Source organism: Neofelis nebulosa, chromosome 17 (genome assembly GCF_028018385.1).
Source record: "Neofelis nebulosa isolate mNeoNeb1 chromosome 17, mNeoNeb1.pri, whole genome shotgun sequence".
Classification (NCBI taxonomy): domain Eukaryota; kingdom Metazoa; phylum Chordata; class Mammalia; order Carnivora; family Felidae; genus Neofelis; species Neofelis nebulosa.
The window spans coordinates 61311418-61337900 of NC_080798.1; the positions used below are offsets into that span (position 1 = coordinate 61311418).

General features: G+C 65.5%; 1 protein-coding gene and 1 long non-coding RNA gene across 10 annotated transcripts in view; both read left to right on the forward strand.

Annotated features, from left to right (window-relative positions):
• CBFA2T3 (CBFA2/RUNX1 partner transcriptional co-repressor 3) overlaps positions 1 to 22733 on the forward strand; it is an 83554-nt gene extending 60821 nt beyond the window's left edge. For 5 of the 9 annotated variants that reach the window (XM_058708931.1, XM_058708929.1, XM_058708934.1 and 2 more), the window contains 10 exons: positions 2584 to 2661; positions 7085 to 7323; positions 7429 to 7518; positions 11712 to 11893; positions 12549 to 12775; positions 15801 to 15886; positions 16478 to 16676; positions 17150 to 17218; positions 18452 to 18642; positions 20671 to 22733. In XM_058708931.1, the coding sequence (XP_058564914.1) occupies positions 2584 to 2661; positions 7085 to 7323; positions 7429 to 7518; positions 11712 to 11893; positions 12549 to 12775; positions 15801 to 15886; positions 16478 to 16676; positions 17150 to 17218; positions 18452 to 18642; positions 20671 to 20970 (1661 nt within the window). In that variant the 3' untranslated portion in view covers positions 20971 to 22733. Of the gene's footprint in view, positions 1 to 2583; positions 2662 to 3568; positions 3810 to 7084; positions 7324 to 7428; positions 7519 to 11711; positions 11894 to 12548; positions 12776 to 15800; positions 15887 to 16477; positions 16677 to 17149; positions 17219 to 18451; positions 18643 to 20670 lie in introns of those variants that run through there. The other 4 variants (XM_058708927.1, XM_058708926.1, XM_058708933.1 and 1 more) reach the window with 2 other exon arrangements.
• A 2053-nt stretch (positions 22734 to 24786) lies between these two features.
• On the forward strand, positions 24787 to 26392 carry LOC131500159 (uncharacterized). Its single transcript, XR_009256167.1, has 2 exons — positions 24787 to 25304; positions 25607 to 26392. It is a non-coding gene; the product is annotated as an uncharacterized LOC131500159 (long non-coding RNA).
• The last annotated feature ends 91 nt before the right edge of the window (positions 26393 to 26483 follow it).

Sequence of the window (26483 nt, forward strand, 5' to 3'; positions counted from 1 at the left end):
CAGGCTCTTACCGAGCGGCCGGCACATCGTGAGTGTTTTATCAAAGTTGGCCGTTCTGGTTGGAGCTCAGAGAAGGACGGGGGGTCCCTACCGTCACACAGCACCTTACTCGAGGGCTCGTCAGAGGTGGCCCTGGGCTCAGATACCAGGGGCTCCGCAGCCTGGCTGCAGCGGGGTGTGAGGGTGGCCGGGACCCGGGGTCAGCCGGAGCCTCGGCTGCAGGGCTGCGGTGGGCAGACTCGACCTTCGGGCGATGTGTCCCCGGCCCGGGCTGATCCGGGCCGAGCGTCTCAGCGCACACAGCGTCTCTGGGGGGACTTCCTCAGTGCACGTGCCCCACCGGAGACCTGTTCCCTTGTGAGAAAATGGGTGACCGTGACCTCGGGGTCCCCTGCATTTGGGACTGAGACCCCAGGCGTGGGCCGGGGGGAGCTCAGCGTTCCTGCTCCCGGGACCGGGGCTTAGCAGTGTGCCAGCAGCGGAGAGAATCCACACATGCCACCCGATCCCCCATATTCAGAGGCCAGAAAGCCCCAGGCCTGGGGACGCTTTGCCAGACTTTGAAACCCAAGGGAAGCCGGTCTCTAGGAAGGGAGCTTCCAGTGCCCCAGCGTGATGGCAAGAGCCGCTTCTCCGGGACCTCAGACCACCCTCCTGCCCACCCAGAGCCCAGGATAGACCGCAGGGACTGGCCCAGCTCCTTTTACCCCCGGTCGTGAACGGTACTGGTGCTGCCATTTGAGGCCAGGCAGCCGGGTTCTTTAGGGCTTGGGAGTGACCCAGCCTGCATCTGGAGAAGGGTGCTGGCCGTGGAGTCGGGAAAGGCGAGTTCAGGGCCGGGCCTGGCCGCTTGTTTGTAGGATGAGGGCTTTGAGCCAGTCTCCTGACCTCTCCAAGGTCTCCACCTGTGGTCTGGCAGGTGGAGAGATAGCACGGGCCCCAGCTGGGGTGGGGGCAGCCCAGCTCACACAGGAGCTGTACCTTCCCTTGGCACGGAAGGTTCCAGCTCATCTTCCTATGGGGCCAAGTCTGAGCCAGGGTCCCCATGAGTGGTGGAGACTGAAATGAACCCTGGCCCGCACCCCTGCCCGGGCAGGGGGGGCGGGGGGGGGGGGGGTGCGGGGCGGCGCTGCGCACTGGCGGCCCGCGGCGCCCAGGCCTGGGGTCTGCCTGCGGCGGCCGGGGCCCGGCCGGGCTTCCTCTCACGCAGCCACCGGCCAGCTGTCTACCTGACCCCCGTCGCCTCGGGGAGAGGCTCCCGCCCACGTAACCGCCCCGCCAGCGGCTTGCAAGAAACAAGACCGCCGGGCTGTCCGCCCGCAATGGCCACCCCAGCCTCCAGGGTCGGGGTCCAAGCCAGAGAGGTCAGCGGGCCGTTTGCCGGTCCGACCCAGGGCTCTGAGCCGGTTGCCCGAGCGTCAAGGGCACGTCCTACTTTCCCTCTTGGTCCAGGACCCGTGTTCCCAAAAGCACGGGTCTGGGAACAAGATGTTCCAGGTCAGGGACAGGGCTGGGGCCTGTGAGTGGCTCAGGGGCTCGCCCAAGGCTTTTCTGTCCTCCCCCAAGGGCACCGCCGGCTCACGTTTCTGGAGTGGAGGTCCCGGCCTCATCTAGGGCACGGAGGTTATCAGAGACCAGTGGTTCTTTCTTTTCTAAGCTGGCACGTTAATGTTGTCGGGCTTCTGGGTCTCTGGCCTCCTCGGGGGGCCTCAGAGTTGTTCCCTAACGCATGCAAATCCCTGAGAGCAGGTGGGTAGCTGCATTGTGCACCTGCCTGGTGGGGATGGAGCCTCTGTGCTCAGCCACGGATTCCTGCCCCGAGATCCCCCGGCTTCCCCAGGACCAGCCCGTGAGCCAAGCCAGCCGGAGACTGGCCGTGAACCGTGGCTTGAGGCCTGTGGTTTTCCTTGATGACCGCCCTGGGCACAGACTCATTTGGGGTTTGAACTCTGGAGGTGGTCAGGATGGCTGAGATAACTCTGGGAAGGAATGCGAGTGGCTACTCTGCAGCTGGGAGGACCCTCAAAGGCCCATCCTGTCCTCGATTACCCCCGGTGACGGGGGGCTCACTCTCTGTCTGGGTGCAGCCTGTCTTCTTGTAGCTTCCACCTACTAATTTCAGCTCAGATCTCTTCCTGTTTGGTGCCTCCTCCCTTCGGGGTGGCTCAGTCCTTTGTTTTGGAACCACCATTGGCTTGTCTGTCCTTGGAGACTTCAAGCCCTATGCGCGCGTGCTCAGGTCCCTTGAACACGGTGCCAAGTGGGGTTACCAGGCACCTTCCAGGAAGAGAGCTTTTTAGGAACCAGGGTGTCCAACCCATGTCGATGGAGACCCCAAAATCCTTGTAGACCTCTAGAAGGTCCTTCTGGAAGTGACGCTAGGAGACCCCCCCCCCCGGCCCAAACAACCCCGTTGCTTTACGGTGGAGGAAACTGAGGCCCAGAGATGGTGACTGAGTCCCGATCCCCAAAACTGCTGTCAAGAGGCAGAGGGGGAGGGGCCGACCGTGGGCGCCCCTCGGGGCAGCCCTGCCCACCCGCCCGCGCTTTCCTGACAGCGTGTTTTTCTTATTTTGCTTACAGATCGAGAGGACGGGCCCACGATGTCCCTGCCCCACGGCCGTTTTCATGGCTGCTTAAAATGGTCTATGGTCTGTCTTTGTAAGTAAAATAACAAAAACCTTGGCCTCCGGGAGGTCCTCCCCCCGGCACCCTCTGCCCTGGGAAGGCCACGGCGGTTCACCCCGCTGCCTACATGCCCCCTTACTTGCGTCTGCTGTGTCCGTTAGTCCCGCCTCCCTCACAGAGAAGAGGGGCCCGGGGGCCGGCACAGGAGAGCAGGGTGCAGACCCGAGTTCACAGCCAGCCCTGCCCTCACGAGCTGTGTGGCCTCGGGCAGGCGGGCGGCCTCTCTGAGCTCCCTTTTCCCCAGCCACAAAACAGGGTGAATTAGGCAGAGCCCAGCGTTGTGAGAAGGTCACATGTCAACAGCATGTCAGTAGCTCGGCCGTCTCAAGGGCAGGCCCCGGCCCCCACCTCTCCTGACAGCGTGCCCCGAGCAGGGACTACCACCTGTGCCTCAGTTTCCCCACCTGTGACACGGCCCCATCTGTCATCCAAGCACCTAGCGCCAAGGGCAATTGCACGGAGCCACGAGGGGCTGCTGGGCTCACACGGGGCCCGAACACGCCAGGCGCTCGGTGGCCAGCGGACATTCTGTCAGGGTCTCCGGCCGCAGGTGACACCCGTGACCGGAAGCGCTCGAGGGCCACGCTCAGAATTTGTCAGCGAGTGGCTGCAGTCGGGACAGGCCCGACTTTACGGCGGCGGGTCGCACGGTCCTGGTGTGACCCCCGCAGCCCCCAGGCTCTGAGCGAGAGGCGGCGGGACGTCCGGGTGCGTCATTCACGGCCCGCGAGGCTGTCGTCCTAGCTGCTGTGGCGGGACGCGCCCAGCCCGGCCCTGGTGGCCAGCGTGTCCCCTGAGCCTCAGCGCTGCCGGGGCGCGTGATCCACACCCCCGGGGAGAGGGTCTGGCAGGCTCCGCGTCCCGGCACGACCCCCGCCCAGGGCGCAGGGCCGCGGGAGCCGCAGGGGTGCTTGTGTGTGCCCCCAAACCTCAGCTGGGGACACGTGTGCGGTCTAAGTTAGTAACACAGCTGTTGTGGCAATGAAAGCACTTGTGGCCGGGGGTTATTTTCGGAGTCTCTTTAGCAAGTTGCTGAGACTGCCCGGCAGCCCGCGGGAGGGAACACGGGCGAGCGAGGGTGAGCGGGCCGCCGGGAGGACCCAGGCGCCGAGGGCAAGCTGGTAAGAAAACTGCAGAGAGGTCAGGCCCGGGCTGGGCCCACGGACGCCGGGTGGGGGCCCGGGAGGTGTAGACAGCCGCACCTCTTAGGAACCTCTAGAAGATCCAGACCCCGGGCGACGGCCCGGCTGTGCCGCGAGGGACGAGCCCCTGCTGTGGTGAGGTCTCCCGTGGCAGCCGGCCGCCTCCTGGCCCGGCCGGGGCGATGGCCAGTGGCCGTCGTCCGTCTTGCCCAGGGTGTGTGTGTGTCACTGTCCCCTGCGGGGCCGGCTGGAGCTCACCAGTGAGAGAGGAACTTAGCACCATGGCGGGGCCTCCCGGGCTCTCTGAGGGTCCCTCTGGACGACACCTCGCAGAGGGTGAGGGATGGGGACGCTCAGTGGGCTGTGTTTGGCGTCCGCCCTCCATCGCAGGGCGAGGGCCACCCGGAATCAGTGACCGCCTCTGCGGGAGCCTCCAGAACCGCGTGTGGCTTCCGGGCCCTGGAGCGTTGCTTCCGAGATCGTTCAGACCAGGGGCCAGACGGGCTCCCGCTGCGTCATGTCTCCTGGGGAGGGGACAGCGGAGTCGGACTTGGGGCCACATTCCTGCAGCCCGTCCCCCCTCGGGACAGGAGGCCTGACACGTGTCCTCGTGCCAACGCTCGCCTTCGGTCAGTGGTTTCCAAGCCTCTGCTCTCGACGAGCAACCACCCGACACACAAAAGCAATCGGGAGTCAAGCATTTCAGCCCCTCCCCGTGGTAGAAGGTTAATGATTTTCTGTAATCCAGCAGGGCGCCAGGCACCAGCCCTCCGGCCCCAAAGCCCCACCTCTGGTTCAGGCCAAGGGGCCGTTTGCAAATGAAGAAGCTGAGGCCAGGCCTCCAGTCTCACCCTCCTGGGCTGGTCCAGGCAGACGTGAGGCCCCAGGCGGGATGCCCTCTCCCAGCCAGGGTGGCTTCTCATGCCCGTGAGGGCAGAACCGTCTGTCTGCTGCCCAGGGCCTACCGTGTGAGGGGTCGACCTGCGGGGTGAAGGCAGTCTTGGGGACCATGTGGAACGTGCCTGATGATCGTGAGCCTTGCCGCCCGTGGATCGGTGCCTGGCTCGTGGCCCACAGTGCAGCTCAGCGAGTCAGGGAGGGGCATTTGCAGGTGTCACTGGGGAGCAGGTCGGTGGACGGGGGGAGCCTGTCATCGAAGCTGGAGGTGTGGAAAGTGTCTGGGGAGAGCGGAGAGCAAAGCCAGCCAGACAGCAGACTCAGGGTTAAGAGAGGACATTTGCTGAAGGGCTCTGGCAAGGAGGGACCGGCTGGTTCTGTAGCCCAGAGGGGACAGTGCAGCCCCAGGGCCGGAGGCCTGCAGGGCACGTAGAGGGGGTGTCCAGGCCCCAGGACAGCCACGGCTGTGGAGGGCCGGGGCCCAGGGAGGGGGACCCACGTGCCTGCCCCTCCAGGCTGGGTGAGCCAAGAGTCTGCAGAGGTCACTTCCCAGGGCCCGGTCAGAACAGGCAGGGCAGGCGTGGTCCGGAGGGGTGAGCCAACACCCCTCCGTTCAAAGTGAGCGGCATGAGTGGCACTCTGGGCTGTTGACGGGGAGCCGCTTCTCAGAGCTGACCTTGCCCGCATCCCCGTCCCGAAGAAAGGAGCCCCCGCTCCCCGTCCCCGTCCCCCCAGGCTGCCAGGTCTCAGCCAGCGTGGAGGTGGCCGGAGCCTCGGGAGAGTCCCTTCCTGAGCTCCCCACCTCCCCAGACTCCCCAGTGGGGCATGAGAGCACGGCCTCTGTGCATAGATCAGCTGGACAGGGTGGGAGGGGCAGGGCACGGGCCTCGTGGACCACAGTGAGAGAGGTGTGTGCGTGAGTGTGCATCTGTGTGTGAATGTGCCTGTGTGTGTGCCAATGTGCGTGTGCGCAGGTGTCCACGTGCGTGTGCAAATGTGTGTGGAAGCGTGCGTCTGTGTGTGCGAGTGTGTGTGGATGTGCACATGCGGTGTGCAAATGTGTGCACGCCTGTGTGCATCTGTGTGTGTGGATGTGCATGTGTGCGCATGTGTGCAAGTATGTGTGTGTCTGTATGCGCGCGCGTGTGCACGAACGTGCATGTGTGAATGTGCGTGTGTGCAAATGTGCATGTACTTCTGTGTGTGCTCGTGTGTGAATGTTCGTCTGTGTGTATGCATGTATCCGAGTACATGCGTGTGTGTGGTGCGTGTACACACGTGTGTGTTCATGTGTGCATGCCGTGTGTGTGCATGGGAGTGTGTGCGGGGATGCTGAGGCAGGGAGCGGCGGTGGGGGGTGGAAGGCATGTGTGGGGAGTGGGGTTCAGACCATCACGTGGGGCGTGCATGCACGTGCAGAGGGGGCAGGCCGGCGAGCGTGCAGGGAGGGGCTCCGTGTGTGAACTTGGGGAGGTACCTGGAGCAGGTGTCTGGGCAGCTGGCTGAGCGGTCTCCGGGTTGATCAGATAAGCCTCGGGGCTCCCAGAAGTGCCAGCACCGCTTCCCGCATCCAGAGCCCCCTCCGCTGTCACCAGGGCCCTGGCGGCCCACCGTCTCTGACCTCTCTGGTCAGCGAGGCTCGGGTTCCCGAGGCCGGGGGACTGGGTGCGGGCTCAGCCTTTCCCTCTGTCACTTGAAACTGAGGAGGGACGTCTTGTCCCAGGACATTGTGGGTGGTCCCAGGTGTCTCCCAGCCCTGGGACGCTGACCCCCGTGTCAGGGCACTGGTGACCGACGGTCCTGCTCCGGTGACCCCTGCAGGGCGCTCAGCACGGCGGGGGGAGGGGGGGGCTCATGTCACCTGCTCGTCTTCCACACACGGCCCCGTGCGTGCAGCAGCCCCACACAGCAGCCAGCCGAGAGCATCCCCTGCTGGGATCCAACCCCCGTGTCCCAGGGGTCCACCCCCAGCCCTCTCAGCCCAGACACGGGGGCCTCATGTAGGCAGTGGGGCGCCGCTCGGGCCCGTCGTGGTGAAGGCGAGGGCCCCCGCCTTCCAGGGGCAAAGGGCAAGGGGCCAGCGGGTCCCTAGCGGTGGAGAAGCCCCTCTGCCGGTTCACAGTGGACACAGGCCGGGCAGCACGGGGGTCCTGGGGTGGTGTCCCCACTCCGGAGCGAGGCCAGAGGCGGTGCTGAGCCAAGGCCACGCCTGCCTCGCGGCCACACTCCGGCCCAGCCCCCCAGCCGCTGACCCGGGGCCCCGCGTGCACACCTGTACAGGGTGTCCGGTGCCCCCTTGGCACCGGTGCGGCTCCGGCACCCGGCCGCCCTCCTCAGCCCGCCTCTCCTCCCCGCAGTAATGAACGGCACCCACTCGCCGACGGCCGTCAACGGCGCGCCATCCACACCCAGTGGCTTCAGCAATGGCCCGGCCACCTCGTCCACCGCCTCCCTGTCCACGCAGCACCTGCCCCCGGCCTGCGGGGCGCGGCAGCTCAGCAAGCTGAAACGCTTCCTCACCACCCTGCAGCAGTTCGGCAGTGACATCTCCCCGGAGATCGGGGAGCGCGTGCGCACGCTGGTGCTGGGGCTCGTGGTGAGTGGGGGGGGGGGGGGGCGGCGAGGGCGCGGCAGAGGGGCGCGGGCCCCCCCGGGGCTGGCCACGGGGCTCAGGCCGACGCGAGGTTGCCTCCTCCCTCAGAACTCCACGCTGACCATCGAGGAGTTCCATGCCAAGCTCCAAGAGGCCACCAACTTCCCTCTGCGTCCGTTCGTCATCCCCTTCCTAAAGGTGAGCACAGGCCGGTCCCTGGACCTGCCGCGGAGTCCCAGATCTGTCCCCTGCCCCGCTCTGATGGGGCACCACCCTCTGCCCACACGGGACCCTGGCGGGTACCCCGCGGGAACCGCGCCGACCGGCCAGGGCCGGTTCCTACTCGTTAAGGCCGCGAACCAGCTGCCGGCTCGGAGGCGGGGCTGCCAGACCCAGTGCTCTAAGAGCTCGCCAGACCAGCCCCGCGTTGCGTCACGTGCACTCATCCGCTGGACAGCTCTGTTTTGAGCACCTCCGAGGTGCCACGTGCTGCATGAGGCTTGGGGACACAGTGGTGAGCAAAGCAGGCAGAGTCCTGGAACCGATGTGCTGGCGGGAGGAAAGTCCAGCAGCCGACGCTGGTACAGACCTGTGGAGGTGGGGGGGGGGTGGGGTTCTGGTGCAGGCCGAGGGGGACGAGGTGGGGAAGCCGTGGGGGAGCGGGGCGCAGACCCTCGTGAGCATCAGGGAGCAGGCAGAGTGAGGGAGAGGGACCGAGCGCAGATGGAGGCGTGGGGGGTGGCGTGGATGGATGGGTGTCAGGTAAACAAGGGTCCTGTGGTCGGTCTCAGGAGCTAAACGGTGGACCGGGGAAGAGACGGTGTTGGGCCAGACACATTGCTTGTGAGCAGGGCAGGTTCCTGGGCCCCAGCCCGGAGCCCCTGAATCAGAACCTGCGTCTTGACAACGTGCTGGGTGAGGCACGTGCACGCAGAAACGGGACACGCCTAGTTCTAAACCCCACTGGGCCAGCTGCTCCGTTGCGGTACTTCTCAGGGCCTTTACTCCGCAGTGAGGATCACAAACCCCCCAGAGAGAGCAAAGGTGAAACGCTTCCCAGATGGGTTTGACCATGCGACCCGTGACCCCGTGCACCTCCGGTGATCAGGGTGCCACAGAGCTCACTTCGGGGGGTGCCGTTTCCCCAGGCCTGCCGTGGCCCCTCCAGCCGTGGGCCCTGCTCAGCTGTGTGGCCGGGCCCTGGTTTGGGGCCGCCTTCCAGAGGGTGTCGAGGACAGACTAGACCAGGTGCTCCTGGATTTGAGCCCTGACCTAAGCCGCTGTGGGCCTGGGCCAAGCTTAGGGGGCCCGCCCCCGCGCCGACTCGGCTTCTGCTACGCTGGAGATCATCCCCGGGCCACTGGGAAGGGTGCACGAAGCGGCGCGCGTGAAGAGGGTGGCACGTGCTCGCTCCGCGTCAGGCGTCGTATCGGGGGATTTATTTCAAACGCTCTGCAGACGGGGCGTGCTTTGCAAAGCTGTTCCACGGCCGGCCCTGCGGACCCCACGGCCGCCCCGTGAGGTGGGTGGCTCCTGGGGAACTACCGCCGTCCCGGTGAACGGCTTCCCGTCAGAAGAGAGGGGGGACGGGCCGGAATCTGGACCCGTCAGGCTCCAAACCCCTGGCCTTTGCAGGGCCTGCCCTGGGCTGGCACCTCATTCCCCGCAGTCCCTGGTCAAGGGGACCCTTGGTCTGGCCCCACATCCGTCACCTCCTCCCTCCTTCCTGCCCTCCCGCCCACACCCTGCTGTGCTCACACCCTGAGCTGGGACAGCAGCAGAGCCCCATCTGGCAGTCATTCGCAATTCGCCGCCGGGAGCCCTGCCCCCGCCTCCCTGCCTCCTCCCACTTACTGCTGACTCCAGGCTCCCCATCTTTGGGGACACAGTGCGCCTGCTTCTCCCGTCAGATCAAATATTTACAGCAGATGTCCCTGCCCGCTCAGCTGTCCTTGTTTATTGGAGGAGCGGGGCAGGGAAACATCCGGTGTCCCCTGCTCCCGCCCCAGTGGGGCCGCAAACCCCTGCCCGCTGCACCTCCCTCCCCCGGCGTCCTGGGGACACACCCAGGCCTCGCCCTGCACGCAGGGTCTCCCCTCTGCCCACAGTGGTCCCAGCGGGCTCCTGGGTTCTTCATGCCTAGATTGCTCTCGCGGTCATCGGGGCCAGCTGGGCCGTGGGGGCTGCCAGCCACGCTCCGTGCCTGTGACCCCACCCGGGGGCGCTGGGCCAACAGACTATTGGACAAGGACACAGAGTCCGTCCGCCTAACATGGAGCATCTGGGAGCAGCCAGCTCTGTGTGCAGGGCTCCGTGACCAGGTGCCGGCCGGAGCCTGGCCCTGAGGCCCTGCCTGGGGAGCAGCCCCCACCCCACTCATCCCAGCAGCCCCGCCCACGTGAGATCACAACGCTGCCGGGGAGCGTGGCGGGATGCCCCCTGCCCCTCCGCTGCGCCAGCTTGGTCTCCTGTCTGTGGCTTGGGCCGGCGGGGGGCTGGCACCTTCCTGGGGATTCACGGCCCACCTTACAGGGGCCCTCGGAACCACGGCCCGCAGGAGAGGCCGGCGGTGTGACCCGCTCTGGGCTTGGGTGCTCAGCCTCTCCCACGTTGCCAGCGGCGCGGTGACCCCTCACGGGGGCAGGAATGTGCGAGTCGATTCATATGAAGCTCACAGGAGCCGTCACCCCCGGGGCAGGAGGAGCGGGAGCCTGCACAGGCAGGAAGTTAAGTGACCCGCCCAGAGTCACCCAACAGAGCCCGTGTGGGCTGGCCGCCGGGCCCACAGCGCGCGGGCTGTGTGGACATCGGATGACGGACTTGGCAAAGCCGGGGACGAACCCTAACCCTTCGTTACCGGGGAGTCATCGGCTCAGCGGACCCCCGGCCACACCGATTTCCCTTTGGCCTGGGTTCCCGTCTGTGGACAAGGTAGTTCAGGGTCCGTGTCCACAGGGCTTCTGTGGCCAGGTCTGCCCGGGTCTTGGCGTAGAGGCCTCCCCTTGCACCCCGGGCCCTGGGAACGGAATGGGGACTCCTCCCCCAGGGTCTCTGAGTCCAGGGGCTCCACAGCCTGCACCGGTTGCTTCTGGCCTGGGGTTCCCCTCCCCCCACCCCCACCAAGGACCCAAGACCCCGGAACCCTCTGCTCAGCCCGACACCGTGCGTGGCTACACGGCGAGGCTCTGCAGAGGTGGGGGTTGCTGCCCCGCCCTGCCGGCCCTCCGCCCGCAACCCCAGGCTCCCAGCTGGCCCGCGGCCAGCCAGGAGTCCAGATGTTTCCACTGCCCTCACAGCGAGCAGCCGGTGCCCGTGCGGTCCCCACCCTGCTGAGCCAGCCAAGGGGAGGCCGGTCGGGCGGTGGTGAGGGGGGGTGGTTGCTGGCAAGGGAAGGGAGGATGTTTGGCGTCTTCAGACCTCCCGGGACCTCCTTTCCCAGCTCACGCTCCTAACGTGTTCGACAGATGGCGGGCTGGCCCCCGTTCAGCTATCCAAATAGAAAAACAGGCCCAGCAGCCGGCTGCTTGATCGGGTCCGGGCCGATGCGCTGACGGGGCCAGGGAGGCAGAGGCGGGAGAAGCCGTGGCGGGTCAGAAATGCAGGAGAAAGTCGGGGAGTTGGATCTATTTACAAATACTTGGAACTTCTGGCTCTCCCAAGCAGCCTGCCGCTGGGCCCCCGTCCAGCCCCACCCGCCGCCCCTGCCCCCCACAGCCCTGTGGGGAAGGGGCCGCCTGTGCCCAGCACACGCGTGGGGGTGGCGGGGGCGTGGGGCCCCACCCTGGACTGTCGTTCTCCCGTGCCGTATTGTCCTTCCCCGTAAACGTGGCACCGTGTTGTCGTGTCTGTCCACGCGTGGTTGGCAGGACCGCGGGAGGTGACACCTGTGACTGCTCGTGTGCATGGTCTGGGTTCCACACTGCTCGAGGCGGGGCCGGGAGCCCACAGGAGCGGGGAGAGCAGGGGCCCCTGCCTTTAGAGTGAGCTGCGGGGGCTGCCTTCTTCCTGTCTCAGCCTCGGCTTTCCCTCCGCGCCGTGGGTAATCGGGTGCCTGCTTCCACGGGAGAAGGCAAGGAATCCTGGTGAGGAGCCCCTCCTTGCCCTCTGCAGATGCCGCTGGGGGAGGAAGCTTGGGGAAGGGGAGAAAACCCAGCCCGGGGGTCCAGGGTCTGGGCTTGGGGTGCCACCGCACCTCAGATCACTGTGTGCTTTGGGGCGCAGTCCCACCCACGTTCCCAGACAGCAGTGGAGGAACACAAGGCTCAGAGAGGTTGTGCAACTCGCCCGAGGGCACCAGGCGCGGCTGGCCGTCGGCCTCCCCGCCTCGCACGGGAGCACACTGCTGCCTCGGCCTCGGTCAGCAGCGAGTGCGGCCGCCTCTCCCCTTGCAGGCTAACCTTCCCCTGCTGCAGAGGGAGCTCCTGCACTGTGCCCGCCTGGCCAAGCAGACCCCCGCCCAGTACCTGGCCCAGCACGAGCAGCTCCTGCTGGACGCCAACGCCTCCTCCCCCATCGACTCCTCGGAGCTCCTTCTGGAGGTCAACGAGAATGGCAAGAGAAGGACGCCTGACCGGTACATGCAGGGGTTGGGGGGGGGGACGGGGCATCCTGTGGCCAGGAGGGAGGTCGGGGTCGGGGGGCTGCCTCTCCAGAGCTGCCTCTGGTCCCCCAGCTCAGCGGGCACCCAGCAGCAGGGCCGACCGAACGCGGGCCGACATTGCTGCGTTCCGTGGCCTGTGGCTAGTGGCTGAGACCGCTGAGCCTCATCTGCCAGGCCACCGCACGGGGCTGGGGCGAGGCATCCCGAGGACTCGGATGGCCCCCTGGGAGGACCGGGGAGGGGGCAGGAGGCAGTTCGTGTGGCACAAATTGCCTGGCTCCTCCTTTCGGGCCGGATGTGGAGCCGAGTGTCCCCAGGACTGGCCCTCGGTGCCAGTCACAGACCTGCCGGAGCGTGCCTGTCCACGTCCTTGCTCCCCAACTCGGGCGCCGGTTCTTGACCCCTGGCCCCAGGAGGCCACCCACCAGCGGAGGCGGGGTGGGGGGTGGCGGGGGGAGTGGAGTCTGAAACAAGACCCAGAGGAGGGACAGCAGGGGTGGGGGCTGGGCAAGGCTCTCTCTGTGCCCACGCCTGTCTCCCTCTCACCCCTCCGGCCTGGGCTGTTGTCCACGGCTCATGGTCCGTGACCCCCCCCCCCGCCCCCGCTCCCGCCCGCTCTTCCGGTCAGGACCAAAGAGAATGGGTCAGACCGTGACCCGCTGCACCCCGACCACGTCAGCAAACGGCCGTGCACCCTGAGCCCCGCCCAGCGCTACAGCCCCAGCCACGGGCCGCCCCAGCCCACGCCGCCGCCGCCGCACTACCGCCTGGAGGACATGGCCATGGCCCACCACTTCCGTGACCCCTACCGCCATCACGAGCCCCGGGAGCTGCGGGAACGCCATCGGCAGCTTGGTGAGCGGTGCTGGGGGGCACACGTGTGTGCTTGCACACTCGCGCCTGCGTGTGGCTGGGGGAGCAGAGGGCTGTGATGTGCGTGGCAGCGTGGGGGAGGCTCGCTGACATCCTGACCTTGTCTGTCCAGGAAGGATGCTGGGGAAACGGGTGTGGAGAAAAGATTTGATGGGGTGGGGGCCCTGGGGCCCAGAGGGAAACCCCACCCTGGCTGGGCTGTGACCCTTAGGGAGGGCCATCCTTCCCTGACCTCTGTCATGGGGTCTGACGTCCCCCACCCTCAGGGCCGTAGGTCGGGGGGGGGGGCCTCTGTCGCCCAGAGGAGGGGCAGGTACAGAGCCAGGGGGCACGCGGGCTCTCGGGGTGCAGCGGGGCCCGGCGCGGCCAGCCGGGAAGAGACCACGGTGAGGTAGGGTGGGCACGTGGGGAGTCTCCCAAGTCACGGGCACTGTGGCTCCGGCCTCCGGGGCACCCCAGGGAAAGCAAAAAGACTCATGAGCCCTCGTTGAGCACCACCGACTGCACACCCCCCACCCTGCCGTCCGAGCAGGGTGACGACGAGCCTGACGACACCAGGTGTGAGCGGCCCGTCACGGTGGGTGAGCTGTGTGCTTGGAGGAAGGAGACGTGGGAGCCGGGCTGTCAGGGGACAGAGGGATCGGACCTCCACCGGGTCCCCGCTGTGCGTCCCCGCTGGGTCCTGTGTCCTCTCTGCCTCAGTCCCTTCCTCTGTCAGCTGATCCAGTGGGAGTCCGCACCGCAGGGTCGGAGGGACTTGCCACAGGGCCTGGCACGGTGAGGCCTGGGAGTGAGGCCAGTCCTGCGACCTGTGCCTGCGTCGTATTCTTTATCCGTTACAGGAGGCAGCACGCCCTGCTGCTTGTGTGTGTGACGCATCCACAGGCCCGGAGCACAGATGAGGAGGCCCAGAGAGCATAATTCACGTGCCCAAAGCCTTCTAGCCGCGCCTGTCTGATCTTCTGACCCTCCTCTGTGCTGGGGACTCAGATGAATGGGACCGGCCCACAGCCAAGGGGCTCCCGGTGGGGGCGGGGGGTGGGGGGCGGGTAGGAGGCTGGAAACAGCCGCTCCTGAGAGCCCCAGGGCACCCGTGGGGGCCCAGAGGCAGGGTCAGCAGAGGCCTTGCCCTGTACAAGGCCGTCTCCCCGCCCCCACCCTGCGGAAGCGTCCAGGGCCTGGGCCCAGGCAGCAGGTGACAGCGTCTGGCTCCCTGCGGCCGGGTCGGGCAGGTGCTAATTCCCACCCGCTTCTGCTAATGCAAAAATAAACGCCAGCTGTCAGGCAGATCTCAGCCACTATTTTGGTTGGGGCGTTGGCGCAGGCCCCGGGGTCCGCGGGTGGCGGGGCAGGGTGGCGGACGGTGGCCGTGGCCGCTGCCTCTCACTCCTCCTGCAGCGTGAGGTGGCCCGGCATGTTTGGGGGGCTAGGAGACCGCCAGGGCCTGGAAAAGGCTTAAATAGAGAGACCTCAGCCCAGGAAGCCCTGGCCAGCCCCGGGCCACCCAGCATAGGCTTGAGGCACCACCAGCGTGGGGCTGAGAGCATTTGATGTGTCAAAAAAATCACGTGAGGACGATCAGACACTGTTGCCTTGGCATGAATTCCTCAGTTCCGAGTTGTTTTCTTTCTCATCACCGGGCTTGGCGGGGAGGGCACCCCATTGTTTCAGTCTCTGGAGCTGTACCAGCCAGCAGCTGAGGGCACTGTTATGGCTTGGGCTGACCTTGGGTGACCTTGAGCAAACACATCCCCTGAGCAGCCTCGGTGTTCTCATCTGGACGATGGGAATGACCACAGAACTCCGACAAGGGGCGAAGCGCTTGGCACAGAGCCCTGCTGGGTACCTGGGGCCCTCCCCTCCTGGGCACTTCCTGAAAGCCTTCTCACGGCCCCAGGAGGCAGGCAGGGCAGGGAAACTGAGGCACAGAGTGGTGAGGGGAGGGGCCTGGGGTCCCATGGGGAACGAGTGTTGGGGCTTCTGGTTTCCCAGACCCCACTGCCTCCCAGGGGACCACACTTGGACCCAGCCGCTGAACCAGAGCAAGCCTCTTGCCCAGCTGGAGCTCGGCCCAGGAGACACGGCAGCCCTGCCCTGGGGACTGACACAGCCAGCTGGGGGGACTAAGAATAAACAAGGAAGCCTCCAGGATTGTTTGACAAACGGATATGCGTGGGGCTGAATGAATTCTGAAGGGCTCAGGGTTGCTGAGGAGAGGGCCTGGGACCTGGGCTTCGAGGGATGTATAGAAGTCCAGCTGGCTGAGAGGAACGGGTACAGCATGAGCTGTGAGCCACTAGTGAGCCCCTGGGGGCTTCTGAGAAGTGGCAAGGCCATCGAAGTGAAGCCTGGGGCAGCTACCATGGGCAGCAGGGGCAGGAAAATCGAAAGATGCTGGATTTGGATGCAGGGAGGTGGGGGAGGGGTGGCCAGGCATCGACTGAGGGATAGGAACCCGTCTCTTCCTCCCAAGCATTGACTAGAGGCCAGACCTGTTCTTGACCTCCCCCTAAAGGCAGTGGACAGAGGGTCAGTGCCCAGGGCCCCCTTCCTCCCCCTCTCCACTTTCCTGAGGTGGGCAAAGCCCATGCACTGGGCCTGGGGAGCACGACACATGACCTAGCGGGCCCGGGGCAGTGCCTGGGTTGAGTGGTGTGGCCTGGAGAGCAAGGAGCTGTACCTGGTGGGCACAGGTTGGGGCCTGGAGGACAGGGGAGGGGCATGGGGCGGAGCCGGGGGGGAGGGTACAAGCAAGCTAGGTTACAGGGTGGGGCCTGGAGGACATGGACGGGGCCTGGGGCACAGGGCGGAGCCTGAGGGATGGAGAGAAGCCCTGGGGTGTGGGGCATGGGGCGGAGCCTGGAGGACTTGGGCAGGGCTTGGGGCACAGGGCGGAGCCTGGAGGATGTGGGCGGGGTCTGGGGCACAGGGCGGAGCCTGAAGGATGGAGAGAAGGCCTGGGGCCTGGGACAAGGAGCAGGGCCTGAGTGTCCACACCACCCTACAGCGGTACACGGGTCCCGGCAGGAGGAAGTGATCGACCACCGCCTCACGGAGCGGGAGTGGGCAGAGGAGTGGAAGCACCTGAACAACGTGAGTGTCCGGGCCCGAGGCCACGGTACCACCCCTATTCCTGGAGTTCCGCCCAGCCCGTGGGACTCCAGTGCTGCGGGGGGTGGGGGGTGGCAGGCTCAGTGCCGGCTTGGCTTCGGCCTGTGCCTGCCTGCCTCAGCCCACCCTCTGCTCTGGGCAGCCCCTCAGAACCATCCCTTCTCTGCCCCTGCAGAGCATCTCTGTCTCTGGGAGAGAGGGGCTTTGGCCTGGCGTTGGGACCCCTTCAACATCGTTTTCGGGGTCATCTCTCCCCTGCTGCCTTCGTGGGGAGGGAGCCCAGGCAGGTGTGGTCCCCAGGGCAGAGCACAGCCCCAACGGTTGAAAGGAGAGCCCCCAGCCCCTGTGTTGGAACAGACCTCCCCGAGAGCCTGGTCTTCCCTCCCACCCCCCGTGCTTGGTGCCTTTCCAGGCAGTGGAGGCAGATTTTCGCACTGTTGCCGGGAGCTCGCTGTGGCCAGCCCTCGCGGACAGTGGGCTGGCCCAGGCCCGGGGTGCGAAAGGTCCCTGGCCGTCGCCCACACTGAGCGGCCACACCCAGCCTGCGTGCTCACGGCCACCGCCCGCCCGCAGCTGCTGAACTGCATCATGGACATGGCTGAGAAGACTCGACGGTCACTCACCGTGCTGCGTCAGTGCCAGGAGGCCGACCGCGAGGAGATCAACCACTGGATCCGGCGCTACAGCGACACCGAGGACGCCAAGAAGGGCCCCGTGCCTGCCACTGCCCGGCCCCTCAACAGCTCCGTGGGTGCAGAGGGGTCTCAGCTAGGTGCGTGCTGAGCGGGTGACAGGGGGACCGGGGGGTGCACCGCAGGGGCGCCGAAGACCGAGGCCAGCGCCCCCATTCTGGCACTCGCTGCAGTAAAGCACAGCCCAGGAGTTTCCCTGCAAAGGGACGTGCTTTTTGTGCTCTGCGTAAAGATGCTGCCTGACTCGCGGGAAGCCTAGACTCAGGGTGCCAGCAGCCAGGGGCCCCCGAGGGTCTCCAGTCGCTCTGTGGATGACCACCACGGAAACCAAGACAGATCCGAGAAAGCCCAGGTCCAGCTGGATCCAAGCTGCTTCAGCTCAGAGCACCTCCATCCCGACATAGCCCTGCCCCACACCAGCAACTGATACGGGGTTTCTGGCCATGGGCACCTCGGGGACCCCCCTCCCCCCCAAGGACACACACCAGGCCCCCCTCACCCAGCTGGGTGTGGCCCCGTTCTGTGCATAATGCTGGCACCCCCTGTGTTTCAGACGCCCACCGGGAGTTCATGCCTAGGACCCTCTCTGGCTACATGCCCGAGGAGATCTGGAGGAAGGCTGGTGAGTGGGGTCGGCCTGGGGAGTGGGGTCCGACCCTGCGGGAGGGGGTGGAGTGCATTTAGTATTCCGGGTAGGACACCTGTCCACTCTCCATCTGCAGGCGTGCGAGCAAGCCGCGTGGCAGAATAGCACGGGTCCCTGGGTTCTGCACGCACACACACACACACACGTGAGAGGTGCCAAGGGAGTGCCTGTGGCCATGGCGCTGAGCACATCGCCTCGTGGGGACAGACTTTGGGAGCCAGCGGCCAGCTTGAGAAAGAAGGGGGGAGCTCAGCGGAGGTGGTGGCAGTGGAGAGGAGCGCACGCCCCCCCATACGTTTTGATTAGTGGATGGATTCACCGTGAACCGTCAGGACGAGGGAGAAAGTCTCAGGGTCTGGAACACAAAGCAAGTGGAGCGTCCCCACCCAGAACTGGAGGCTGAAGGGCCACAGACAGGCAGCAGCTGCCCGGAGCAAGGCAGGGCAGGGCACAGGCCTGGACGGGAGGGTAGGGTCCTCACTTCCCTCGGCCTGTCCCCTCTGCCTCCATCTGGTGACCCGGGGGCCGGCAGCTCACCGCAACGAGTGTGCACAGGGGAGCCCCGCTAATCCCACCCCACCCTCCCCACACTGCTGCAAGAAGGGCACTGCCGGTAAACTGAGGCAGGCGTGAGAGGCACTGCCAGGTAAACTGAGGCAGGCGTGAGCAGCTGTGAGTAGTTCCCAGGGTTGGGGAGCACAGAGCACAGTGTAATCCAAACAGGTGCTCTGGCTCAGCTCTGAACAGCAGGCTTCTCTGCGGACGTGAGCAGGCCGCAGGCGGCGAGTGGGGGTGGTGACAGAGGGCTTTGGGAGTGACAACGATGCAGAGGCCTGGACGGGGTACCCCCAGACTGCTTCTAGATGGGCCACAGGGGAACCCGACTGTTGGTGGGGCAGAGGTACAGCTGTGGTCCTCAAAGTGGGTGCCGAGACCCGGCATCAGCATCGCTTGGAACCCGTTAGGAACACGGGTTCTCGGGCCTTCCCCAAGCCCGTTGAATCCAGGTCACGGGTGGGCTCGGCCCCTGCCCTCCAGGGCGGTACCACCGCACCCTGAGGTTTGAAACGACGACGACGGGATAGATTCAGGCCTGGGAGACGCACCCCCCCCCCCCGCGACCACGCCCGCGCTCGCCTGCCCCCGGCGCGAGGCCTCGGGGCGCAGTTGGGCCGGGCCACGTGACCACGGCCCGCACCTCCTTTGCAGAAGAGGCCGTGAATGAGGTGAAGCGGCAGGCGATGTCGGAGCTGCAAAAGGCGGTGTCGGACGCGGAGCGAAAGGCCCACGAGCTCATCAGCACAGAGCGCGCCAAGATGGAGAGGGCCCTGGCAGAGGCCCGGCGGCAGGCCTCAGAAGACGCCCTGACTGTCATCAACCAGCAGGAGGACTCCAGCGAGGTAGGGCCACCCAGCCTCCAGGTTCCAGACCCTGAAGCCCCACTCCATCGCCTCCCAGCCTCATGACCTTGGGCGGCCGGTGAGGCGGGTCCCCTGGGCAGATGTGGACGCTGAGGGCTCCAGAGGGCAGGTGGCTGGCTCTAGGCTGCGCCCTAGGAAGTCCCAGGCCGTTCAGCCTGGGACTCAAGCCTCGGCCAGGCGACGCTGAAGCACGTGCTCGCGGTTACCTGTGGAAGCGGCAGCCGCGAGGGGCGTGGAGACCCCACGTGGCATTTACAGGGCATCCTCAGCTACAGCCCGCGCACTGGGGACGTGAGAGACCTTGTCGTGCTGGTGCCCCGGCATCCGGGGGCTGGCTGGGGTCAGGCAGGTGCAGGGAGGCCCTTTCCTCCTGGTCCGCAAAGGACTCGATGTCAGGGAAGTTAGGGAAGGGGGGAAAGCGTGGCCAGGAGGGAGTTCTAGAACTGTCCTTCGGGACAGGACACGTCTCGAAAACACCACGGTGCGTGTGTGCTTGGGCCAGCCTGGAGGGTCGGCCCCCGTGTCTGCTCCGGCTGCTCCAGCAGACAGCCTGAGCTCCGGAGAAGCAGGCAGGTCAGAACAGGCAGACCTCCCGGGGGCAGGTGCCAGGGAAGACGCCACACCGTAGCAGTGACGTGGGAACAGAGTCCTGGAGGAGGTGAGCCAGGCAGGCAGGGATCTGGGGGAAAATTGCCACCCCGAGGAGGGAGCAGCAAAGACAGAGGCCGGGGGCACGCCTGGCAGAGTGAGGACCACAAGGAGGCCGACGTGGCCGAGCGGAGAGCGCCAAGAGGCTTCGGCGGCTAGCTAGACAGTGGGCCTTTGTCCTGGGCGGGCGGTTGAGGTTACCGCTCGTCCACAGAAAGGGAGCAGAGGCCCAGTGGCCCGGGCGGGTGTGCACGAGGCAGGCCTGGCCGTGCACCCCCCACGTTGGAGCCTGGCAGTCTTTGGCCAGGGCTGCCGCGTTCTGTGGTCAGAGCCCAGGTGAGGCCAGGAGGGCTTCCTGGAAGAGAGGAGCGGGGGGGGAGGTGGGGGGGTGCTGTGGCTGCCTTCCCTCGCGAGGACCCCATGGTCCCACAAACTCAGCATAACCCTGTCTGGAGTGGGCCGGAGATGTGTGCCTCCGTGGTGGGAGCCCACCCCCCAGGAGGGCCCAGCCAAGTGGCCCAGCCAAGTGGCCATGTCCACTGGGGGCCGCCCACAAGCTGTGGTGAGGTCAGGCTTTTCTCTTGTCACCCCATGATGCGTGGCCAGGTCCCCACGATGCCGTGGCCGCGTCCCCGTGACCCCGTGGCCAGGTCTCCACGATGCCGTGGCCACGTCCCCGTGACCCCGTGGCCGGGTCTCCACGATGCCGTGGCCACGTCCCCGTGACCCCGTGGCCGGGTCTCCACGATGCCGTGGCCGCGTCCCCGTGACCCCGTGGCCGGGTCCCCACGATGCCGTGGCCGCGTCCCCGTGACACCGTGGCCGTGTCCCCGTGACCCCATAGCCAGGTCTCCATGATGCCGTGGCCACGTCCCCATGATGCCATGGCTGCGTCCCCATGACGCCGTGGCCGGGTCCCCATAATGTCGTGGCTGCATCCCGTGACGCCGTGGCCGCGTCCCCGTGACCCCGTGGCAGGGTCCCGTGACACGTGGCCAGCTCTCCATGATGCCGTGGCCACGTCCCCGTGACCCCGTGGCCAGGTCTCCATGATGCCGTGGCCACGTCCCCGTGACCCCGTGGCCAGGTCTCCATGATGCCGTGGCCACGTCCCCATGATGCCGTGGCTGCGTCCCCATGACGCCGTGGCCGGGTCCCCATGATGCCGTGGCCGCATCCCCGTGACGCCGTGGCCGCGTCCCCGTGACCCCGTGGCAGGGTCCCCGTGACACGTGGCCGGGTCCCGGTGGGGTTGTTTGCAGTGCGTGCTTACCCCAGTCTGCGGCCGGCCAGGCTGCCTTGGGGATTCGGCCCCAGGCACGCCCCGCGGCCCCCCCTGACCGTGTCCCCCTCCCCCAGAGCTGCTGGAACTGCGGGCGCAAGGCCAGTGAGACCTGCAGCGGCTGCAACGCGGCACGCTACTGCGGCTCCTTCTGCCAGCACAAGGACTGGGAGAAGCACCACCACGTGTGCGGCCAGAGCCTGCAGGGCCCCGTGGCCGCCGTGGCCGACCCGGGGCCCGGACAGCCCGACGCCACCGCCGGCCTGGGCCCCTGCCTGCCCGCGGGCGCCGCCAGCCCCAGCGAGGCCGGCTCCGCGGGGCCCTCCCGCCCCGGCTCCCCCGGCCCGCCCGGACCCCTGGACGCCGCGCCCCGCTGACCCCCAGACCCCGCCGCCCGGCCCCCACACCCCCACCCCCCCGCGGCCACCGCGCCCTCCGGCTCCGCCCGGCCGCCGCCCCCGACCCTGGGGCCCTGGGAGCCGGCCGGAGCCGCTGCTGCTACTGCTTCTCTCCAAAAGAAAACAGAACCGACGAAAACTGCATCAACGCAACTTCCTCAGCAACCTGGCGGCCCCCCCGCCGCGACCTCGAGCGTCCTCAGAGACCTCCCGCCAAGCTTTAGACGGCAGGGCGGCCGGCGTGCCCACGCCAGCTCCGCCTGCCGCCCTCGTGCCCTCCGTTCTTCTGTCTGACTTTCACACACTGTCTCTTTAATGAACAAAATCTAGTTGTTGGGTGGCTTATGTTTTCGGTGAAGAATTTTGGGGGGTTTTGTGGAACAGAACTACTCAGAAATGGACCCAGAAAATGGGGGTCTTGTCCCCTTCCCGGTTAAAACGGGAAACAGAAGATTGTCGTGTTACAGCTGGAGGTCTGAGCCGCCGCCGCGACATGGAGGCCGCCCCGGGGGCGTGTGGCCAGTGCGGCGAAGACGGTAAGAAGAATTTCGATTTCCGACTCGAGAAACATGGTTTGCTTTCAGGTTATTTTTTTTCTTTTAATGTCAAACTCTTTGGCTTTAAGTAGAAATCCAAAAAGGTTTTCGAAAAACAGGGAGGGAAGCGCACCTGTCAACTACCTTGCCAGCTAGCCAGCCAAGGACGCCGGACACACCTCTGCTCCAAAGGAAACCCAAAAAGCAAACACAAAACGTCAAAATCCAAAATGTTTTCGTCACTGCCAAAGTACCTTTCCCACGGTTTTACCCCACTCCTGGATTTGTTCATCTGTCGTCCCGTTCTCTCGCTCTGATTCCTTGTCTGGGGTGTGGGCACTCGGGGTCTGGAGGGCGTCGCCCGGCAAGGAGGAACGTGTCTCTTTTCCACGACGGCAGGGCCTCGGCTGGACACGCGTGCGGGGGACGCCCCCGTCTGTCCTCACGCCCTCTGTGAATCTTCATCACGTTGCATGTTTCCCACTTGTGAGAAAGCTCTAACGTGTCCTTCCCAGGAGAGAAGAGTTCCGAAACGAAACTGTGACAATCTCTCGGGTTGATTCTTGACTGCTTTTCGAAGCACCAGGAGACAGCAACTGGGCCTTCGGACTCCTGCTTCTCCGCGTCTCCTCCTCTACCTCTCCTCCCGCCCCACGAGGCCGTCCCACCGCCGCCCCCCCCCCCCGCCCCAGCCCCCGGCCCCGCAGCCGCCGCACCTGCTCCCCTCTCTTCACACTGTCGCAGACATAGGAGAAAAGCCGCAGACAGGAACGGTCTGCCCTCACCGCGCCTGCCGGACTCTCGGTCAGCTGTATATAACCCCGCGTCCCTGTCCAGCTGCTCCTCGGGGAGGTGGTCTCTCGGACCCCCCGGCCCTGTCCCCTCCCCCCACTCAGCCGCCCCGATGATCTCAAGGAGGCAACGAAGGAGTGAGGAGAGCCTCACGTGTACTCCCCGGGAGGAAAAGAGCAGACGCGGCCCACGATCCGGCCTGCGTCGCCGTGAGGAATTCCCGGGACTGGAGGGCAGTACGGGGCGGGAGCAGCTGCTGAAGTGGGGGTTCCTGGGCGCCCCGCCCGGAGGCAAGTCAGTGGTATAATGCGTTAATGTGAATGTACATAGTCCTCGCAGAGGCCCCAATGATGATGTTCACGGCGACGGCAATTACAAAGGGATGTTTGCCAAATAAAAAAGAGAAACCACGGAGGCATGTGAGGTTTAGGAAGTAGATTCTCAAAGAAACTGGAACCGTGTCCCTGCGGGGAGCAGTGGGCTTGTTTGCTGTTGTGTTTTCAGAGTTGTAAGAATCCCTCGTTCAGTGCGCAGACAAGGGGTTCCGCACGGCTGCCTCGGACCGGGCGCCGCCCCGAGCCCCGCCTCACGGCAGAACCCAATTCTGAAAGTCGCGATAGACCCATCTCATCCTCCGGAAATTTCCCCAGGCTCCAGCCACGGGTCTGCGAACCTCTCAGAGGTTTGCTTTCGTGGGTTTCAGAAAAGCAAGGACCAGTTTGGGATTGGGGCTCTGGATGAGCCGGTGGAAGCCTGCCGTATGTTTCCAGGCCTCTGTCTCTCTCGCGCGGGTGTGGACCTATTCAAATGGTGGTTTCGGCTGTGCCCCTTGGAGGCCCGAGGTTGTGCTGGTGAGTGGCCGTGTCAGAAGCGCATCTGTCCCGGGCACGTGGGGGGTCTGGGTGGGCAGATTCAAGTCCCCGTTGACGCATGTCCCTGACATCAGGACTGGGGTGAGGTATGAAGGAGCCAGCCTGTTCCCCTTCCCCTCACAAGGTCGCCCTTTGGGGATCAGCAGACACATCAGAGAAAGCAGCATGTTGGCAGCCGGTGGTGTCCCAGCCACACCACAGGCTGAGGGTCCGAGACGGGACAGCCCCTCCCACCCTCTGTGCTCTGGGAGCTGGTGTTCCTGTGGGTCACTGTGCTCAGGCCGCGTTCAGCCAAAGACCTCGCCGCGGAACCAAACACGGATGGCTGGCTTTGGGGAGGAAGAGGGCAGGCGGAGTTTCTGCACTGGGGGTCGGACTGGGACCAGGGCACGGCTGTGCGCCTGCCTCTCTTATGCCAAGAGGGGACCCGCACACAAGCAGGTCTAGCCTCCTGCTCTCTGCTCAGCGGCTGTCCTGCCCTGCCGCTTCCCGAGCTTATAAACCATGTGCCAACAGCGCAGCGTGCGAGGGGCTCCTTCCCGCCAGCCACCGCCAGGGTTAGACACGACACGTGGGTGACCCAGCAGCTCAGGGAGATGCCGCTTCTCATACAGCCTCCTTCCACCCAAATCGAACCAAAACGGCACCTCTGCTGTTCTGAGACCAAAGCTGCCACAGGAAGGCAGACTGAGGCGGGCAGGCAAGGTGGCAGCCAGGACTCCAGGCCACAGCGCCGAGCCACGTACGATAGACAGATCGGGGGGGGGGGGGGGGGGGAGGGGACAACAGAGTGGATGCTGGCACCCTAGACCCTCTCTGCCACCCCCCAGTGTGACCCCCTGACCTTTCCCACCCCCTCCTCCATCTCCTTGTTTCCCATCCTAGGATATGTCACCATCCCCAGGTGATGTCTGGGGGGTGACAGTGCCTCCTATCCCACGTGTAAGCAGCTGGGCACCCCCTCCCCCAGGCTCCATCTGAATGGAGGGTCTCCATCCCCACAGCTCACCAGGACCGAAGGGAAGCCTTGGGGGTCCGGGAGGGTCAGGGCCGTAGGACAAGAGGAGCTAGACGCCCAGGCAAGGGGCTTCCCCGGGGCCCCCCCAGGCGGGGCCCCTCATCAAAGCCCCTAGAGGTTCAGTGGCAGAAGGAGAAGAACAGGAGAGGGGCCAGGAGGGTTAGGGTTTGGTTTCATCCCAGTGACAGTGGTGGAAAGGGATCAGGACAGGCCCCGCCTTGCTCCTGTTTGCCAACTTTCCCAAACGTATCCTCAAAATGACACCAAAGCTCCTTCACTGTTCCAGCCTGCTCTAGCCGGCATGCCTGGCCATTATTCTTCCCGTCCCCGCAGCCAACCTACAATTGTTTCTTGATTCTTTTCTTTCCCCAGCTCACTCTTCTGACCAATCTGGCCATCGGCCAACCCATTCGTCCATCCATCCATCACCTATCTCTCTGCCCACCCAGCCACCCACCTCTCCGTCCACCCACCTATCCATCCTCCCTCCCTCCCTCCCTCCCTTCCATCCATCACCTATCCCTCTGCCCACCCACCCACCCATCTACCCGCCCATTCGCCTATCCATCCTTCCTTCCTTCCTTCATCTATCCATCCCCCCACCCATCCACCCACCCACCCATCTACCTGCCCATACACCTATCAAGCCATCCATCCATCCATCCATCTCCCAACCCACTCGTCCACCCACCTACTCACCCGTTCAGCCAAATACCCGCCCATCCATGTGTCCATCCATTGCTGTGTCCCAGCTGTCACTCGATTCCACCCTCCCCCATTCATACTTCCACCCGATCACCACCTGCCTCTCCACCAGTCACCCCTATACACACCACACACGTTATCTGTCTGTTCTCCAATCTAACCCACACAGCCGTGCCTCAGACCATCCGCCCCGTTCACCTCTCCATCCACCGAACCCAGAGTAGCATCACCAAGTCCCTCGGTGTTCCAAAGCTACGAGGGCATTTTGGATTTCCCGTGACCTTAACTGCCCTAAAGGAATCTGCCCGTGGGCACGGCCGGCCTCCCCCAGCACCTCAACCATTGGTCCCGGCCTGCTGCAGCGACACATAAGGCAGTACTGCGAGCGTTGTGAGTAGATTGGACCAATGTCCCGGCGGTAGCTTTGGCCGGTCTGGGCCCGCCTGGCAAGTGTGGTGGCCGTGGGCCAGGAGTGCTCATTGGGAGGTGGCCCACACACCTGCTCAGGGACCCTGTGACCAGGGCCACCAGTCAGGGTGAGCACATTCCCTGGCAGGACCCCAACATGGTGGGGCAGGCCGCCCTCTCCTGTCCTTGTCTCTGGGGGTCACTGCCTAGAGGAGGTGGCCTCAGGAAAGGAGAGGGTGGGGGAAGAGAGTGCCCAACGCTCCTGCAGCTCTTCCCCTCCCCAGGTGCTCGAGGCTGGCTCTGCCCACGTCCCACTCCCGCCTCCCATCCCGGGGTAGCAGACTCTGCAGATTGGCCATTTAGAGCTCCGGAGAGATGGAGGAACAGACCCTGCCCAAGCTGAACTTGGCCGATGGCGGGGGGGGGGGGTATTCTCCCGGACACTAGAGGCCCCCGTGCCACAAGGGGCGTTTTCCCAAACGGGGCTGGGACCGCAGGTGGTCCTGCTAGCAAATCTGCAGGAGAAGGAGCCAGGGAGCCAGGCTGGGGCACATCTACTCCTCCGCCCGTCCGGAGGAGGCCCGGGGAGGCCCGGCGTCTGCAACGGCACCTGTCCGCTCCCACGGTTCTGGAAGACTCCATCTTGCATGCTTTCTATTCCTTCTTCCGCTCAGCCGGCCCCTGGAGTACCACCCCAAGGACCCCCTTGTGGCAGCAACGCAACATCTGGACTCAAAGCAGAGCCTGTTGTTGGGACGGAGGCGGGGGCGCCTGTCCACCTGGACAGAGGAGCCCAGCCAGGCTGGTCTTCACGGGCCAGGGCAGGCCACCCACAGCCTCAGGGGGACTGGATGGGTTTTTCTCTTGTTTTTTTAACTCCCCAAAAGGAGTTGGACCGGGCGTCGGTGCGTTTCCCTGTAGCGGGTTTTCCCCAGCACCGCGGGACCCGTGGCATGCCGTCCCCGTCGCGTGTCCCCTGGCGTGCTCTGTCTGACCTGGGTGCTGCAAGACGTCACGATTCAGGTCACGTCCGTCATCCGTGTCTGTAATAAAGCCAACGTTTGCCATCACGGGCTGTGCCTCTCCTCGGTTCCAGGTGTTCATTCACCGCAGACGTCCCGGGGGCTCCCTGGGAGCCGTGTGCGAGCGGCAAGGCCCTGC